Below are 18,538 nucleotides of genomic sequence, written 5' to 3'. Positions count from 1 at the left end.
TCTATTTCTAGTTCACTGGGTGCCTCCAAGACACAAAACTTTGGGGATACCCATGGCTCTTTGTTGACAAGTTTCAGTCCAAAGAGCAATAATATGACAGCGGATCTCACATAATTTGGGGAATTAATCTGAACTATTTATGCTAGGATGGATGGGAGCTGGATGCACAAGGATATCTGCCCAGAACCCTGTGTTTGTAGTGATGTGATGGCAGGAGAGTACAATTTCATTGGAACAAAGGGGATTTATTTTCAAGTGCCTTTCCCAGCCTGCTTCCCTCTGTGTGTACTTTCCATATAAGGCATCTGTTACTATTCTCTACTGAGCTAAATCTAGGAGGAAAGAGTGAGACAAGGTGCAACTGAGGAACAGTATGCTTCGCATGAAGAATGTTCTGTACCTTGAATCATGCACAAGGTAGCCAACTAATAAGTCAAGGAAAAAGCAACTTTATATATGCAAAAAAAAAAACTTTGGCGTTTTTCTTTGAACTAGAAAGTGTTCATATTGCTCCATTTCACTGCAAGAAATGACTGTAGCCTTACATTACCAGCTCTGAGATGAGGAGATGTTTTGAAATAACCTTATCTCAGGAATGACGTTGCCAAAAAAACTGCCATTGTCTTTAAAAATTCTCTAGCTGTTGAACACAGAACTTTTGTGCTGCTCAAGTTTGAGTTTAATAACAGAGGAAGACAATATTAACATGAAGTGCATTTTTTGACAAATCGCATTACAGACACAAATCTCGTGGGAATAGAGACAAGAATGCGTTCTTTACACGACTTCAAAACTGACTTTTATTCCACTGACATACTTAGGATTTCTAATAGAACAGTATTAATCAAATGTCGACGCAAACTGTGATCAATCTGACCACATACTCCTGGGAAACGACAGGAGGTGAGATTTTAAGTGTCCTTTGAAAATAAAAATTGACTGCGTGTTCAAGCAGTACGTCAACGTTAATTGGAAATGTAGTTAAGTGTCTCTTTCTAAAAAAAAACATTTCCTACCAGTTGAAGAATAAAAAAAGTTGTAGTATTGTGTATTTGTGGGACCCAAAGGCAAACATAACTTGTTGTAACTACCGAGAAAAAAAAACCCATTAACGTATCCGCACACATTTTCTGGAACCTATTCCAGTGAAACGAAAGCCGTGTGATTTTTATCCACCACGGAAACAGAAGGAAATTCCCACGAGTGTCTTTCTCACTAGTTTTTAGACCTGTGGAAAACCCCGCCGTCATCGGCTCGGGTTTTTGATAGTCATAACAACCTGGGAGGGGGGGTGGCATGACAGTCGGTGCTATTGGAAATAAATAGGTAGTCTTGGACGTTACGACTGTTGGGACAAATTCTCCACATGCTAAATTCTCCTTCCCTGAGAGTGTATCTCCAGTGCACAGCGCTTGTATACTCTGCGCCAGGTCTGCACGGTGCACACGCAATGGAAACAGCCGGACCGAGGCGCAAAGCGGACCGTACCATCCATGACTTCACAGGGGTGGAGGGCCACCCCTGCTCACGAAACATTCAGCACCCTGGCGGTTAAACACCAACAGTGTATGTTTATTTTTTTTAATTAAGTATCGTAAATGTCAGATAAGGCCTCATAGCCTCGCTGAGTTGTGAGCCGACAAGCCACTCCGCGATACCTAAAATATAATGTCTCCTCCTTTGCACAGCTCCATCTCCCCCTCTTTGCTCGGGGGGGTTCGCACCATCGCTCGAAACAGAAACGGGGGAGGCGGTGTCAAAATCCATTCACCTTGGCCCGGGTCGGGTTGTTGTGAGTGGACTACTTCACACAGCGGGACACCATATGGGCACATTAAAAAAAAAAAAGAAATCCGTTGAAAGGCTGGCGCCTTCCTGCGAGGAAGTTATCCCGTCGGCTTTATTGTCCAGGCGGAGGTCGGCCTTCCCTGCGTCCCGCGTCGTTGGTTTGCCCCGCGGTGGGGGGTTTTTCCACGCGGAGTTACAGGGAGCAGTGCGCTTCACAACAATAGTTCAGACCGAGCCGTGAGCCTGCGGGGACTGGGGGCTAGCTTTCCCCTTACCCACACAGCCTGAAGAAAAACAACTGAACAGGGCACGTCAGGTAAGATACCTGTGTGTGAGGAGGGGGTGCACCCTTCTCTGTCCGTTAGGTTTCTTGCTACGTCACTGGGGAGACAGTTTAACGCGTTTGCCCAGCGGTTTCGGGGGGGGGTTGGGGGAGGAGAAGGAACTGAAGTTGCTTGTTGAGATCAGGGCTGCTGTGTTGTGGACCACAGATAGGAGAGATAAAAAAAAAACAGGATTACCTCGTCGGTCAGGTGTATTAAAGGCGGGGGATATGTCGCCTGCTCCGGCTCGGTGGTTTGAATATCGCTCGTGTGTGTGTGTGTGGTCTTTAAACTGGGTTTGAAGCGAGCGACGTCAGGGGGTCTCTCCACAAGTTCTGGTACCTCGTCGACACCTTTGTTTTCTTTCTAACGACAAGTCCATCGAGGGTGCCGTTGTCGGATGCGGTCCGCCGTAGCTGGGTTTCTCTTGTGCGGGTCGAGGGCTCCGTGGCCGAGTTTGAAACCCCTTCCGTCGAGAAGCGCGGTTGTTTTCCCCCGTTGAGAACTTTCTACCGAAATAACCCGTCGACATCTTGTGTCAAAGACTGGGCACACCGTCCTCGCTCACCTGCTCGGAAAGTGTAACCCGCTTACCGAAATTAAAAAAAAAGGAGACGACGCCCGTTGTGTTGTGCCACTGGGTAAATAATGACGCGGGTCATTTAGTCAATTAATCAATTAAGCAAAGCGTAATCCGACTCGGCTGTTAGAGCCCGGAAAGTAAACAGTCGTAGACATTTGCCCACGTGGAGTGACCCTGAAACGGCATGAAAGCGGCAAATTGTCGAAGGGTCTCAACTTCTTCTTTTAAAAGTCGTATTTTACGAGCTCCGTGGGTCGCACTTTCCCCAACACAACAGGAGAGAACCAACCAGCAGGATAGAGGCTGTTTCAGACCTTTCGAACCACTTATTCCAAAAACTTTTTTTTTCCTTCTGCGAGGCTGCTTTCGTGTGGCGTGTATCGCAAATCTTTAGTTGGAGAGTGATTATAAGTCACTAGTCTTAAGTTTCCTGTAAATGTAGAAATGGTTGAATTGCGGTAAGCTTTAGAAGAGGTATAAAGAAGCTTTATACTTCTGTCTCAGGCGTTGGTACTGTGACTTGTCACACGACCACAAAAGCAGAGGTTATGTAGGTTGTTGTAAATCACGAAGACTGCATGTCTTCGATAGAAAAATAAAATACCTCTTTTCTTTGGGTATTGCACGACAAAAAAAAAAACAACTATTTAAAGCTTTATCCAGCAGCTGAATATTCCAAATGCTACATTTGCCTGTCGAGATATGCGTTGCGTAGTCCCCTCTGAAGCACATTAGTCGCACAGCCCGCTGTGCTGCTTTAAAGCTGTGCAGCGCCAGCATGACATTTACACACAGTGCGCTGCATGGTGTTTACAGAGCCGTGTGTAACGTAGCGTGAAACTGGAGACGCCAGGCAACCCGAAGAGAAGACGCTGGACGTCCTGCTCACTTTTTTCTCATGTGGAGGGCGAGCTGCCTTCACCGGCTGAAGTTCAACTAGTCTGACGAGAGCTGTGCAGCCTGCAGCCCTCTGTCACATGAACGGGCACCAGTGGAGTGTCCAGGCTGTACCCACCCCCCCCAGTGAGAGCTCATGCAGGCCTCTTCCAGACAACACTCGATAAGTCCTTCCTGCCTGCGCTGGATCACTTCTGCTTTGTGCATCAGTGATGCCTCGGAGGTGTGTTCTTTCGCAAGCCTCGTGCTCGGTGCAAGAGAAAATAAGAAGAAATGAGAAGAGAGGACAGCCGTGAAGAAACCTGGAGCCATGCCTTACCTTGTCTGGGCCCTCCCGCCAGCTGTGTTGGCCTGCGGAGCTCAATAACAGACCGAAAGTCCCCTCCGCAGACCAGCCGGTAAAATGAACGAGCTGCCTGATGCAGGGAAAGCCTGACAGCGTGCAATAAGAATAAGGAAACGGAGAAGCCTCAAGGTGATGGTGTGCAAAACAAAGACACTTTTTTCCCCTTTTGCATTTTTTTTTCTTTCGTTCTTTATTCCGAGAATGAAACTTCCCTACCCGCTGGATAAAACCTTTTTTTTTTTTGCCAGGCGGAATGAATTTGAGATTTCTTCATGTCACTGTGAAATGAATAAGAAGGTTTTCCAGTATTGTTTGTCTGTGTTCAGGTATATTCTGTAGGAAAACACCCCCAGAAGTGCCAGCCCTGTTTGTAGATTTTAATTTTGTCCCGTGCCATCGCATTATCTGCCTCTCCATTTTGATCTGTGGCATCCTTGCCACGGTTCATCCTTTGCTAAGCAACTGCTGGGTTCATATGCTGGTTCTTTCTATGCTGAATTCTTTCCGTGTTCTGTATTTGCTGAAGAGAAATAACTCCTCATCAGAAAATCCTTTATTCCTGGTAAGGATTGTAGCCACAATGAACTTGTCATAGAATCATAAAACTGAATATATGCTAATAAACCATGGATAGGTGGTGATTGATTTCTGTGTTATTATTTCTCAAAAGCTCCGATTTACTTGATTGGTACATACCATGTAGGGTTGGATTACTGAGTCAAATTGCTTAAAATGCATGTGAACAATAGCACAGCAGCCTGTTTCTTCCCCTGAACAAGCTTCTCAGAAGGTTGAAATGCAGAGTGTTCCTTTGAAGCTGGTGTCTTTTAGAGAGACAGTCTTTGTTCAGACTTGCAGTGGAATTTCTAACTCTTGGAGCTCCACGCCGAGTGTGTGTTAAGATTTTTTTTTGTTAGGGACACCATGATGCTGGAAGTGCGGGTTTTATTTCTCTAAAACACGTTTACGGATAGAGCCTTATTAACGGTGTGTCAGGTGTTTTTAATACTTAACTCTTTCTGAGTAGATGGATTAAAATAAACATGCGTAACTTGCATACTCTGTTTTAAAAATGCAAGTTCCCACCTCCAGTTTGATGTCGGCGCTAAACCCCCTTGAATGAGATTACCCATGTCTGTCCTGGAAAGCAGACTACTACAGTACTACAGGGTGCTGCTGTCACTGATTTAAATAGTGGACTTAAATAGTACGGTCTAAATCCTTTTACCACAGCAAAGCCCAGAGGCCTGGCTTGCTTCCGGAACGACTGGCTCCCTCTTTGGAGCGAGCGGATACGAGCAACGGAGATTAGGAAAGAGAGGAGGCCGTGCGTTCCTTCTAGTTTGCTCTGTGGTTAGTTGCTCAGTGATCCCAGAATCTCACCCAGTACCCTGAAAGAAGTCCAGACCTCTGTACTGTATGTGGCAGCTTTTCAGCGTTTAGCGTGATTGAACATGTTCAGTGCTGCACGTGTTGTTGCCCTTTTTCAAGCGCACAATGCCGCCGTTCTGAAAACCCTTTGTTCGGGACAAGCTGACCGGAAGAGCCGGGTGCTGCCCTGATTGTAAACCCCGCCATTCAGTCCTTTCTTTCCATTTCCCCCCCCCCCCCCGGTGTTTGCTTTCCAGGGGCAACATGAACGAGGAGGAGCAGTTCGTCAACATCGACCTGAACGATGACGACTTCTGCAGCGTGTGCAAACTGGAGACGGACTCGGGGACGCTGTCCTTCTGTCACGTGTGCTTCGAGCTGAGCATCGAGGGTAAGACCCAGGAGGGCCGTCCCCCCCGGGCCCAGCCTGAAGGGAAGACCGTGGCTCCTGGCTCGGCCTGGATCTGCTTTGCGACTTCTAGGGGAGACGTTGATCCCGCCGATGGCCGATTGACTCCGTTGCCTCCTTAGCTGAGCTCAGACACCAAGTGTCCGAAACTGCAGATTGTGAGAACTCACTTTTGTAGGGGAAATGGTAAATGTGCGCCCCCTCCGCTTTTGAGGAGACCCTTAAAAAGGGCCTGAACTTTTCTTTCAGGAAAATAATCCTCTGCATTTTGGGTTACAGCTTCTTTGATCATTATTGATAATCTGTTTTCTGTTCTCCTGTGTTTTACTATGAGGTGAGTGTGATCTTGCACATGGATCACAGGTCTGAAGAACCTCACCACTGGACTCTACAGCCACTCAAAATGAGAATCGCCTGTCTGTTAGAAATTGCAGTGCTCAGATGTGTTTCTTAGAAGCTCTTTAATTCCAGCCTTCAAACGCATCAAGGAAGTGCTGTCGGCATATTCAGGAATCTTTTCCTCCCAGTTCTCTTTCCCATTAATGCTGGTGTTTTGCATTGTGATGTGGGTCTGTGACAGCTAATTCGTTATAATTAAGAACCTGCCTACAATCATTAAACACTTGCACTCAAAGGGATTCTTTATGGTGTGATGCTCAATTGCTCTGACACCTGTCCTCACAATTGGTTTTCTGGGCTTGAGGAAACCCAGGTGCTTCTATTTACTGCCCCCCTTTTCTATTGGAGCAAAAGGTTTTTGTGTCTTTTTAATACCTTTTGTTGAAAATAAATACAGCCTGTGCCAGATATCGTGATTGACAGTCATGTTTATTTGCGGCTTCTCTTATAAGTTTTAGTTCTTCCCAGTAATGTAACCTCTCACCCGAGAGGGTGTTGAGTGGTAAAAAAACACGCCTGGGCAGAATTCTGAACACTGTGAAGCAAGTTCAGGAAGTCTGTTGGTTCTGCGGTTTTACGTAATGGAAGCAGATGTTGCTGTATCATCTGCACTGCATGACAGACACGCAGAGTTGGTTAACCCACATACCTCTAGGAAAGAGGCATCTGCTTGAACTGCAAGCCTGGAAGGTGGATGTGGAGCCACATGATCCTGTGAACCCCCTGTAGGCCAGCTACCCTGCCTCCTCGGTTACCGAGGTTTAAAATTAAAAGTGCTGAGGCCGTCTTGCAAAGGAGGTCTCGGAAACTGCTGTCCTGGCAGGTCTGCTCAGGTTTTCCCCTGTGCCCAAGGAGAGCTGTGGGGAAAGAGAAAACTGAAATCTCTTCGGAAGCTTGAATGGGACCTGGGTGATCTGCAGCTTCTTCACTGATGAGTCAGTGAAGGCTTTGGGGTGCTGTGGTAAACGCTCTGGCAGCTGGCCGCTGGGCTCCGGGATATCAGCGCTCTGTTTTCCCCTGGCCTGTTATCTGTGCTTGAGGATTATCCTGTCTGACCTGAGTGCTTACACAGGGCCCTGTGCTTCTTTATCAGCGACATTGGTTTGACTGTCGTCCCATGAAGGATCTTGTTCTGAAAACTGCTTAGTTTAAAGTGGAATACTTAGTGTCTCGCTTCGATACTTGGTGTCTCAAATGTCACTTTTTGTAATATGGTTCATGACTAAAAAAAATAATAACTTTTTTTCTCCTTGGGGAGTAGTAGAGTTCATGTCATTACAACACCATGCTCTGTAACAGCAGAAAAAAACACCAAGTAGAGAAAGATGCTTGGGGGATGCATTTTTTCATCATGTGATAGCACAGACAGATCCTTTGTTTGCTCTTGCTGTCATGATCTTTGTGCAGCATTTAACAGAGGCACTAGGCTTTAACCCCCAAGGTAGCTATCCGGTAGGTTAACCCCAGTAGCAAATCACAACTGCTTGATGATGGAAGGCATTTTATAGGCTGTTGAATAGTGTGTCAGTGGTGCTTATCACAATGCCTATTAAGTGTATTGCCACACCAATACAAAACAATGCAATGGCAGCATGTGTCAGCTTCTGTCTTCTTTTTTTTTTTAAATCTTTTTCTAGGACTTCATGCATTTCTTGCTAGCACGAACTTTGTGCAGCTTTCACTGTGGCATTTGGCTGGAGCCTCTGAAGTACCCAGCAGCAGCTCTGCAGACCTGCTTGTCAGGGTTTTACAAACCACAAGGCTTTTTGAGCCCGACGGCTGCAGGTTGCATCGCGATAGCGTCCGACGATCAACAGAAAGAAGGCCGTTTCCAGAGCTATCGCAGCTGTCTTCGGTTTTTGACGATAAGACCCCAGTGCAGCTGGAGGAGGAGAAGAGGTTTAGCAGATGCACAGTTTTTCATTGCATTGTCTGGAATTAACCCTGGAAGATCGGCATATATCTGTGTATTTGCACGTGGGACCTACCAGATTAATCGGCAGCTTCGCAGCTGGATCTGAATAATCCCAATGATCAGCCTTGTTGGCTGTGAAAAGAGGAGGAGGATCATGTTGTTCAGTGTCGAGACGTTGTTTACTTCTCATCGACGAGCTGCACAAAGAGGTCCTGGATTGGAAGGGGTGGGCAGCAAAGTACTTTTTGTGCATCCTGGCATGAAAGCTTTTTTTTTATTTTTTTTTTTTTGGACAGAAGTGGCTTCGTTTATACTGCTGCCCGTGGTGACAAGCTCATCAGCTGCCACCAACAGCGGCACACAGGGTGACTTGATGCTTTGCTGTGGGCCTAAGCCGTTTCAGAGCTAGTGATTCTTGTGACAAGACTGGGCTGGGCTGCGTTTTGTCTTCAGGACAGACGGGTGTTGGTGTTGCAGTTTGTTTTAGGACCAAAGCCAAGGTCTAGTGTGGTCAGAGGCACAGGGGTGTGCCTTTAAGATAGTGCCTCAAAAATGGACAAACAGTTCTCCGCGCTGAAAATAATGCCTTAACAAGAGTACACAACCTGAAAAGTTTTTTGCACAGTGATCTCTTTAATAACTCCAGTGAGAGTCCGGAAAACCTTGCTCTGAACGGAAAGCCCACTTACAATAATCAAGTACTACAACTAAAGTACTTATTTTTTTGAAAAGGTTGACGTTCCGGACTCCAGGAGGATTGTGGGGCATATAACTTGGTTGCATTTTTGACCATTTTAGAAGCGTTCAGACCCTTGTGTGTGAAGCACAAAGCTGCTTACACGCTGTAAAATTGATTCCCGGCAGTCCTTAAGCAGGTCGGCTTTGATTTTAAAGGACGCCAGTGAATGAGCTGCATCAGTGCCATGTGGCTCTGTGGGTCATGGCCTCGCTTCACCCAGAGAGGAGACATGGGGCTGAACCACAGTACAAACCAGGTGTCTCACCTCTTATGTCATCAGTTCTCTGTAACAGGGTTAGTGGTTTAGCATTCTTGTAACGGAGGAAGCTACTTGATGCATTCAAAGTCTCTACCAACAGGCCTTCTGAAGCGCCAGTTTCCATGTCTCTCTTGCTGTCGGGTCGTGGTAGAGTGGAAACTGGATACACCTGGTCGTGATCTTCAATTCACAAGCTCTAAACTAGTCAAGGCGAAGAACTGACCTGCTCAGGACCTGGCTGTAGCACATGGCACTAATTTCTGCATGACGCCGAGGTCACACAGTTGGCCATGTCGCTGCTGACTGCCTGTTAATACCAAGATGTTCCAGCTGTGAAAGCCACTGCAGGTTTCAGGGGATTAGTTGTGCCTTACCTCTGGGGGATTCATTGGCTGCCTGTAGCAGTCGTGCATCGTGCTTGTTCTCTTTGTTGTGGCGCTCGCTGTGAATGTGCGTGTTCCTGTTGTTGAAGCAGGCGAAGTCGAGGAAGGAAGTCCATGCACGACGGGTGTGGTTTCAGTATTTTGAGCACTTTGCGATGGTCCCCCCACCCAACAGTAGTCATTCCTTTAGAAGTAACCTGATTAATGGCATTGGGTATCTTCTGTTCTGTTTGTGCTATGCCTTTAAACTCAGGCATGAGATGAGTGCTGCCTCAAACTCCAGAAGTGCACGGCTTCATGTAATGTGACGATTCTGTGCTGCTGCTCAAGTGTCAAGGCCCTGCTTGTCTTCATCGACTCTGGAAAGTTTTTCTCCACTTTTAACTCGTTTACATCATGGGTACTTACTTGAACCAGGAAGGGCAGATGAAGTGTTTTTTTTTTTTTTTTTTTTACAGCAGTTACCGGAGGGTTTTTTGTAGATGCAAGGGGTTGTTTAATCGCAGTTACCTGAAAGCACTGGAGTGCAGGTGAGGAAATGCAAAGCGTTTAGGCAGGCTCAGTAGATCACATGCTCAGACATATTTACTGGCACAGCATAGGGGATTTTCCTGTTTCCCTTATTTTTAGGCAAAGACGTTGATGAAGGGGGTGGTAACAATGGTTTCTGAGAAGAACAAAAGACATTCCTAGCCTTTCCTTTATGTAACAGCGCAAAGGTCCTGTTTTCAAAGTGCCAGGTGTTTTGCACAAAAATTAAGTCCATTTCTTTAGCCTTAGCAGCGATCAGCTTACTGAGCTAGGCGATGACTGTGAAAACAAAGCTATTCAGTCTTAGGTGGGTAATCCATGATGAAAATAGACATTCCAATTAGGTGGACTGAAAGTTCTCCTTCGTGTGCATTTTTAAATTTGTTTTATCCTAGCTATGCACATTTTTTATGCTGCTTTTGTGCTTGTTGTTATTTTAATGTAGTCAATAATATTGTGGTGCCGCTCAAGAGTTTCCGTTGGATTCATTTGAATAACTTTGCATAGCAAGCGCTCAGTCGTTGTCTCTATAGGCGCAGAACAGAAACCATAAAAATGCCAAAGAGAGCAGCGGTGGCCCTCAATTATAAACCAGGTGTCGCTTCCTGAAGACACCAGATGTCAATATAATCCTGTTCCACTGGCAGGACTCACTGCACTTGGTCATTTGACATTTCTCGGTCAAAAATCCCAAAAGCTAAATAATCAAGTACTGTGTTCAGGGCAGGGTGATTTGTGTTTGCATGCTGTTTTCTTCTGTGTCTTGAAATATTACTTGCACCGTTGAGGAAAAATAGAATAAAGTGTGAGAATGTAGCTGGCACTGGCTGTCGAGATGGGGCCAAGTGTGCAAGGGGGTGGTTTTTCTGAGCAGGTATTGGTGTTTTTCTGCACAGCTTTTGATGCTTTTCTGTGCAGTAAGTCTTTTGAGATGGTAGTGTAGGGATGCAGGAACTCCCAGTGTGGTAGGTTTTTTAATGGACGGCCATCTGGAGAGAAAAGTGGGCTCTGTCCTGAAACAGACACTTGTAAGGGCATTTCATACACCAGTCACGGCCCCAGTCAAGCTCTTGGGTTTTCAAAAATGTCTCATTTAAGACAAAGCAAACGAGAACTTGTCAGTCACTCCCAGAGCCCAAGGGCAGGTGTGCTGTCTGTACCTGAATCCTGCACTAGGTATCGTCTTTGTCTTCCTCCCTCTTTGAATGCTGATCTGTCTCGCGCCAGGCTGATTTAACCACGGCAGTGCGTGTCTTATAAGCCGGACTTCCTTTTAGCATTATATCTGCTTCGATATTTTTATCCCAAACACGATTATAAACTTTAACTCCTGTGTTGGCTTTCGCAGTTGGAGTCGATTCGGTTTTAATAAATGCCATATCAAGAAATGGGGGAAGCTGGGGTTGTTCGGCGTGTACAGCTGCACTCTTTGCTCATCGAGAAGGCAGCGCCTCTTTTGTCGGTGACGCGACGTGTCTCTCTCGATTTCAGGTGTCCCCAGTTCCAGTCTTCTGCACTCGAAGTCCCTGCGGGGCCACAGGGACTGCTTCGAGAAGTACCACCGCATAGCCAACCAGAAACTGAACCGAACCAAAGCGTCCCGCAGCACCTACGAGGGGGTGAAGAACGCCTTGAGCCAAAAATTCAGCCGCATTGTGCAGTACGCTCAGAACAAGGAGGCGGTGTCGGACTCCGGGCTGCAGGGGTCCCAGCACGAGTTGCTGTGCTACAACCCGCAAGGGGACCACAAGCTGGTGCCCCAGGCGGACTCCCAGGTCCCCCGCTACGCGCCGCGCTGGGCCGAGGGCACGGGCGCGGCGCTGCCGGCCTGCGCCAAGGGCATGCTGGCGTGCCCCTCCGCGGGGGAGCTGGGGCTGAGCATGCTGGGACACGGCGGCGACAGCTCGTTCTGTTCTGAGAGCCTGCTGTGGGCGGAGCAGGCGTCCGGAGAGAGCCAGGACACCGCGCAGTGCAGGCACGAGTTCCACAGCCGGGAGGAGTGTGAGTGGGCTCTTTCTGATCTACTTATCACCTTAATTCATGCAAGGAAGGGCAAGAACAGGGAACTGAGTAGGGCCAGTAGAGTTTCTGCTGAGGCTGTATAGGTGTGATTAATCATTAATAATTCCTTACACGTATATAGCACTTTTCTGGATACTCCACTTAAAGCCGTATCTAGCTAATAGGGACTCCCCTCTACCACCACCAATGTGTAGCCCCACTTGGTGTGAGGACCTCCAAAGTGCACTAGTACACTCACCACACACCAGCTACCAGTGGGGAGGAGAACAGAGTGATTAAGCCATTTCAGAGATGGGGATTATTAGGAGGCCATGATTGGTAAAGGGCAGGGGGAAACTTGGCCAGGACACCGAGGTACTCGTTTTGGGAGGCTGTACGTCTCACCCGAAGGACAGAGCTTTTTTTTTTTTTTTTTACTGTATTATAATAGTGTCCCCATTACTATACTGGGGCATTAGACTATAGTAATGGGGTACTATAGTAACAGACTGAAGGGTGAGGGCCCCCTACTGGTCCATCAGCACTCCATCACTCCAGGCACCCCTTACAAGGAGGGATGGGGATGAAAAGCCACGTGTCTGCCCAGATTCGTGTCATTGTACTGTGCCCCTGGCTCTCTCTCTGAAAAGGGAGCAGAAGATGGAGGGGTGTGTTTGAGATCGGACAGCTTCCCACCCCGTCCGATCTCAAACAGCGTGTTATTACAGGGAGGGAAGGGGCTTGATTCTGCTCTCAGATTCCTCTGCTGCGGGGAGGGTTTTGTTTTCCCGAGGCTTTTCTCTTCCACCTCCCAGCCTGGACGAAGCCAGATCTTTGTGGCAGACAGCTGTGACGCAGCTGCCCTGCTGTCTCCGCGTCTCCTCTCTTGTCCCTGCGACACCGTTCCCCTGCAGAGAAAAGGCTCATGCCTCCGCTGACGCAGGAGGTGTCCTTGGACTAAACTTCTGTCGTCAGGGCTGTATTTTGTGGCTTAAAATAGCCCTTTTAACCGTTTGAAGTATTTTTCCAGTTATGATGAAGGCAATTTTACTTGCAAATGGCCTTCAAGTTGCCAGGTTTCATACTGAGCGTTTCTATGCAAATGCACAGGAATGAAAGGGGGTTATTCTTTTCAAATTAATATTTTATCTCATTAAAAAAAGTAGCTCCAAGTAAAGTACGAGGGTCAGGTACCAAATTACATGTCATTCAACATGGAAAGAATCTTGATGTTCTGCTTTCAACACGCTGGGTATCACTACATCACCCCCTGTCCTTGGAACAAGCTTCACCACTGTATTTCGTAGCAATCAACAACTTATTTACTTGACAGTCCACTGGGTTAATTTACCACTTAAGCAGTTTTTTTATGGTAAAAAAATCAACTTTGGGACAGTCAGTGGTCCACTATAAGAGAACCTCTGTGTAAACTTGCATATTTGTTCTCGTGCTGTGACTTTCCTAATTATTGGGGCAATATCAACCAGAAGTTAAAGCAATATAAATACACTGTTGTAGTTCTTTTTGCAGCTGTAACTTTCCTCATTCTTTTGCAGTGTCCAGAATGACCGTTGAAGAGCTGAGAGAGTTGAAAGAGAAGTTCCTTGTGCGGGTTCGAGGTAAGAAATGAACTTTTCCTGTGATTTTTTTATAGAGTTTAACCTTTAAAGGGGGGTTGCCGCCACCTCTCCTCCAATCGGCACTGATCCTCCTGTCTTGGGGCGTTGCCGTCTGTGACGTGTTATGATGTGATTGGCTGGAAGGCAGGTAGATTGGAGGAGGCTGCTCCACTTCCTCATTCTACCCAGTGTGCCGTCATGGGGTTAACGATATAAATGAAAATTGGTAATTCTATTTTTTCTAAAAGGCGTTAGTTTTTTTTTTCTAGACAGAATTTACCACCAAGTTAAATTTGCCCTATATTGCTTCTAAAACAAAGTAAGGTTGTTTTAAATTGCACATGCACAAATGCATTAATCTACATGGTGACAACAATAGATATGTAAATTATACACTTGCACATCGTATTTTGAAGAACTTCATTTGAATTCCTCCTTTTTTGAAGTAACGTACGTATTTGGGGAGATTTATGCGCATTCTGATCAGTCACTATCGCATTTTTCTCCTCGGAGACCAAATGTTCATCAGGTCACACAGCCTAATAAAGACACAGGAGCTCTTCTGTTAACTGTTTGACTGTTAACACGCATCCTTTTAATTTCATCTTGGTCAAACATGCACTAAAAAGACGGAGAGGATTGAGTGGGGAGCTGTGTCAGTGTATGAGGGCTGCAAGGAAACTAGAATGGGTTAAATATACGTTGGAAAGAAATGTAATGTTTCGGGTATAGAGCAGCTGTGAGATGTGAGGGAGAGAGGAAGGTTAGCAGGGTAAAAAGCACAGAATAGGAGAGAACTGGCACACTGGTGAGAAAGAGTAGGCAAACAAAAGGCAAATTGGGAGGAAAGGTGTGTAAAGCTCTGATCTGTATCACTAAGCCATTCATTCAGTCGTTATTCTTGTATATCGCCTTCCCATGCAGAGCACATTAGAGAATTCTGTCATTGAATGGAGAGGATTTCAGACAGGACGAGTCGACCGACAAACGGCTGTGCGGTCTTGGGCACGTGGCCCAGGGCTGGTGTGTGGCCTGCCGAGTCTGGGATGGCGTGACTCATGGGGCTGCTGTGCTGTGTGTCTTCGTTCTACAGCCGTGTTCGAGGAGCTGACGGTGGCGGTCCAGGAGAAGGACTCGCTGGCCTCGGAGCTGCACGTCAGACACATCGCCATCGAGCAGCTCTTCAAGAACTGCGCCAAGCTGCCCTGGCTCCAGATCGGGAGAGCGGGGGCGAAGCCCAGCAGCGCGCCCGTGGAGTGAGCGCCCGGACCCGCGTTTCCCGAGGAGGGGGCGGAGCCGTGCGGAGAACGCCCGTCTCCTCCAGCCCCTCCCACCTGCTGCCCCGTGACGATGTTTAAAAATCGCGACCTGAACAGACTGGGGGGCTTTGGAAATGGGCTTCACCCCATTGGAGGACCCCAATTGCAACTCGGAGGGGTTTTTCAGGTGGCCTCCTAAGTAACACTGCCAAAACTCAGGACGAAGCGCTGGGGCTGCCTGGGGCACTCTCTCCTGAATGAAGCATGAGACTTTTTTTTTTTTTTTTTACGAAAAAGGGGGCTTAAGAGTCTGAGATGGAACAGGTGTTTTTCGACAAGCGGATCGACTCGAGCTCCCCCAGGTGTTGGGTGTGTGTTTCGCTCTGCTGTGCTGCGGTGGCCTTGGGGCTCTGGGATAGTGATGCACTGCTGGACAGGCGTCACGGCACCCGAAGGCGGCAGCGGGACGGACGCGGACCGAGCTGGCCGGTAGCCCAGCGGGTCCGACCCCTCGCGCCGTTCTGCGAAGCCGCGAGCCGGATGGTCTCCCATGATCTATGCAGAACCGGGAATGGTTCAGGGTTTGTAAAAAAAAACAATCAAATAAACGTAAGACGGGATTTTTAAGAATCTTATAAAAACTATAAGCAGTGTTTTTGAAAAAAATGACTTGAGTGTATGACTTTTGGTTATTTATTTAAATCATGTCTGTTAATAATGGAGAGGGCCTGCCCCAAATCTTTAATTTTTCCAGTGTGTTTTAAAAAGCAGAAATTTTGTGCAAATTGTTTCTTCAACCGTGTGACATGAATGACCTATAACAGTCCATACATCCTCCTTTTTTTAACTTCCAGTGTGGTCCAAGTTGACATCGCACTGCAGAACATGACTTTAATAATTTAAAAGCAAACAGCTAATCGAAATGTCTTCAGCCTGCCCCCTTTTCAGATGATTGACGTTTTAAAATTTTTTATTTGAGCCTTTTAGTTCTGAGAATCTTATCTAAAGTGTGTTTCATAGTGTTAAAGTACCTTGTTTGCTTAAGGATTTCAGGGCTGGATTGATTTGTCCAGTGCAGGACAGATCCACAGCTGTTTTCCAAGATAAATACGCACATTTGGTCCTGTGGAATTCCAGGTGATGCACTTTTTCACCTGAAAGCGAGATAGGTGGGATTTTCTGTCACGGCGATCTGTTGCGCATGGGGTGGTGAGTGGAGCTACCAAGTTATTTTACTGGTTATTTCAAGCTACCTAGCATTAAGAACATTTTAGTAGAGCTATGAACGGCAGTAGCACAGAATAAAGACATCATTAAGACATCATAAATGTTCAGGTCCTATACAACCTGCTTCAAAAGCTCAAATTCTTATGTCTCCGACAAGTTACTGTGTGCAGAACGCGTCAATAACAGTTAATATGTCATGGATACCACCAGGCTATCCGCTGCATTGCACAATTGAGCAATTTTATCTACAGAGCCCCTTTTCTATTGTCACTGGCAGTGGTAATAAAAACATGTGTGGGCTGGGGGGGGGACTCGTTCATGCACTGGGCCACATGAACAGTCTGCTGCATCTGAAAACGAAAAACAAAAAAAGTAGTTTTCAGGCAGGGAGGCAGCGAAGGCACATTTCAGATATGAGTTTTCTTTTTTTTTGAAGATGGCAGCAGCTGTAGCCAGCAATGACATAAAATTTCTGCTAGAAACGGAGCAGGTGTACGCCGCACCCGCACAGAGTAAAAACAATTACGGCTTAGCGTACAACTTCAACATGTGCAGGTTTCAGATATGAGCTCAGTCGGGACAGAAAGTGAACATTGACGAAACCGGTGCTTTCAGAGAGTCGTTGTTAAATGTTTACAGGGGATGCTCTTCGCTCTGGCCTCAAGTCTCATGAGAAAGAGATCTGGATTGCAGTTACTCTTAATTATCCACAAACAGACCAAAGCCTTTGTACCAGAGCTGAATTTGCATTTTACGTTCAGTAGTAGTAGCCTGCAATTATGAGGGGCAGCTAAGGTCTTCATCCATTTCTGCTCTTTGCATAAAGGGTAAATATAGCAAACCAACCAAACAATGCACAACCACCAGAATGTAAAATGTTAATACAAGTATTATTGAAGAGTGACTTTTTTTACCAATGTAATTTTTTGTACAGTTAAGGGTTAAATATGTTCTCGCTGTAGTCGTTACTGACTTGTATGTTGCTGTATAAGATTTTCTTGTGTCACTCCACATGGCTAGTGGAAGTGAGGACTTTGTGACTGCTTCCTTTTGTTTATTTATGGGTTTTTTTTATTACGGCATTTGTTTAGTGTGTTTAGATGACTGTTTTTTTTTTGTTTGTGTTTGTGAATTTTTTCTTCTTGTGGTTCGTTTCTACAGTTTAGGCTTTTGTTTTTTCTGTGTGTGAGACGTGCGTCTGGACAGAAACTGTCCCCGGCGCAGATGTTCAGTCCGCTGCGTAGGCTCATGTTCCGGCCGGAGGAACTGTTCATTAAGAGCTGGTTGCCTTTTCGGTACAGTCGAGATCTTCAAAGTCACTGAGAATAAACACAGACGTCCCACTTGGGCAAATCCCCATTAATTTATCCAGAAGGGGGAAGAAAAGATGTTGACTATTTTTAAACCTGCATTCAGACATCGTAACGAAATGAAATCGCATGCCTTTTAACTTGGGACGTGAATGAGCAGGAACGAAGTAAAAATTATCCGTGTATTGCTGGAGGTTCGCTTCTCTCTTTATAAGAGAATTCGGCACGTTTGTTTGACCCTGCTGGGGTGTGGATATGGGGAAAAAAACCGATTCCAGTTTAATGACTAGTGTGTGACTTTGTGTGCTTTGTGTTTGTCCGCCTTCTGCTGCTGAACACTTCTCGTAGGAAATTGAGTTTTTGGTTCTTGGGATTTTCTCACTGCCTTTCTTCTGTCCGGTCAAAACGTGGCACACTAAACGATCTCTTGGCATGTTATTTTTGTTTTTAAACCCAAGTCGTTGTGAGGTGCGATGCGTCTCAGCAGAGCGATTTCCCCGGAGCTGTGGGATGCGTGATCATTTGTCGCGCAGATACGATACGAATGCGAATCTGTGATGATTTTTGAACCCTCATCCAGGCTTGGTTTCTAGATTTCCTAAAAACCAGGGCGCGGTATCCCAGATATCTTTCAACCCATTTTAGATACGAGGCCCAGATCCTAAGGTGTCGGATAAAAAGTGGAACTCCCACTTGGCGTTTAGGAAACCTTTTCAATGCACTAGTGAGCTGCCTTAAACGAGACCCCTGTTCAGTCCGTCAGCTCTCCAGCTTCACAGAAGCGGCGTTTTCATTTTCTTTACACTCCACGTTATTTCTGTAGCCTGTCGGGTTACACTTTGCCTTGCAACCATGAAGTTAAATTTGCAATAATTGTCTATTGAATTTACTGCCTGTGTTGAATTATTGTGCTGCGGTGATGTTTTGTATTTTTACCAAAAAAATAAAATAAAGTATTTTCCTACAATTTTGTCGTCGTGCGTTGTATTTATTTATGGGAAAGGTGAGTTGAGCCCTCTAGTGGTGAAATAGTTACGCTACCATCCGTTCAACCTTCCACTATTCGTTTCCTCGTATTTTATAATAATAAATACCCATTCTAATGAGCGCTTTTGTGGACACTCCACTCAAAGCGCTTTACAGGTAATGGGGACTGCCCTCCACCTGCACCAGTGTGCA

General features: G+C 46.3%; 1 protein-coding gene across 2 annotated transcripts; it reads left to right on the top strand.

Moving 5' to 3' along the window:
* Window positions 1-1,769: 1,769 nt before the first annotated feature.
* c7h21orf91 (chromosome 7 C21orf91 homolog) lies at window positions 1,770-18,326 on the top strand. 2 transcript variants are annotated; one of them, XM_088638823.1, is made up of 5 exons: window positions 1,770-2,104; window positions 5,566-5,699; window positions 11,435-11,944; window positions 13,501-13,563; window positions 14,488-14,649. In XM_088638823.1, the coding sequence occupies exons 2-5, from the start codon at window positions 5,573-5,575 to the stop codon at window positions 14,511-14,513; spliced, it is 726 nt and encodes a 241-aa protein (XP_088494949.1). In that variant the 5' UTR covers window positions 1,770-2,104; window positions 5,566-5,572; the 3' UTR covers window positions 14,514-14,649. The 2 variants fall into 2 exon arrangements, with proteins under 2 accessions (XP_088494949.1, XP_088494947.1); XM_088638821.1 differs by lacking the exon at window positions 14,488-14,649 and adding an exon at window positions 14,657-18,326 and having other exon boundaries at window positions 1,773-2,104.
* The last annotated feature ends 212 nt before the right edge of the window (window positions 18,327-18,538 follow it).

This window comes from Lepisosteus platostomus, chromosome 7, assembly GCF_059453375.1.
Source record: "Lepisosteus platostomus isolate fLepPlt1 chromosome 7, fLepPlt1.hap1, whole genome shotgun sequence".
NCBI classification, from domain to species: Eukaryota; Metazoa; Chordata; class Actinopteri; order Semionotiformes; family Lepisosteidae; genus Lepisosteus; species Lepisosteus platostomus.
Note: the sequence above shows the minus strand (reverse complement) of the source record. Positions and strands in the feature narration are given on the sequence as shown.

Bases quoted from the DNA above. Each gene is read 5' to 3' on its own strand.
- c7h21orf91 (XM_088638821.1), top strand. From the start codon at position 5,573: ATGAACGAGGAGGAGCAGTTCGTCAACATCGACCTGAACGATGACGAC. The intron at 5,700-11,434 runs GTAAGACCCAGG...TCTCGATTTCAG, and splicing joins CTTCGAGCTGAGCATCGAGG to GTGTCCCCAGTTCCAGTCTT. The intron at 11,945-13,500 runs GTGAGTGGGCTC...ATTCTTTTGCAG, and splicing joins GTTCCACAGCCGGGAGGAGT to TGTCCAGAATGACCGTTGAA.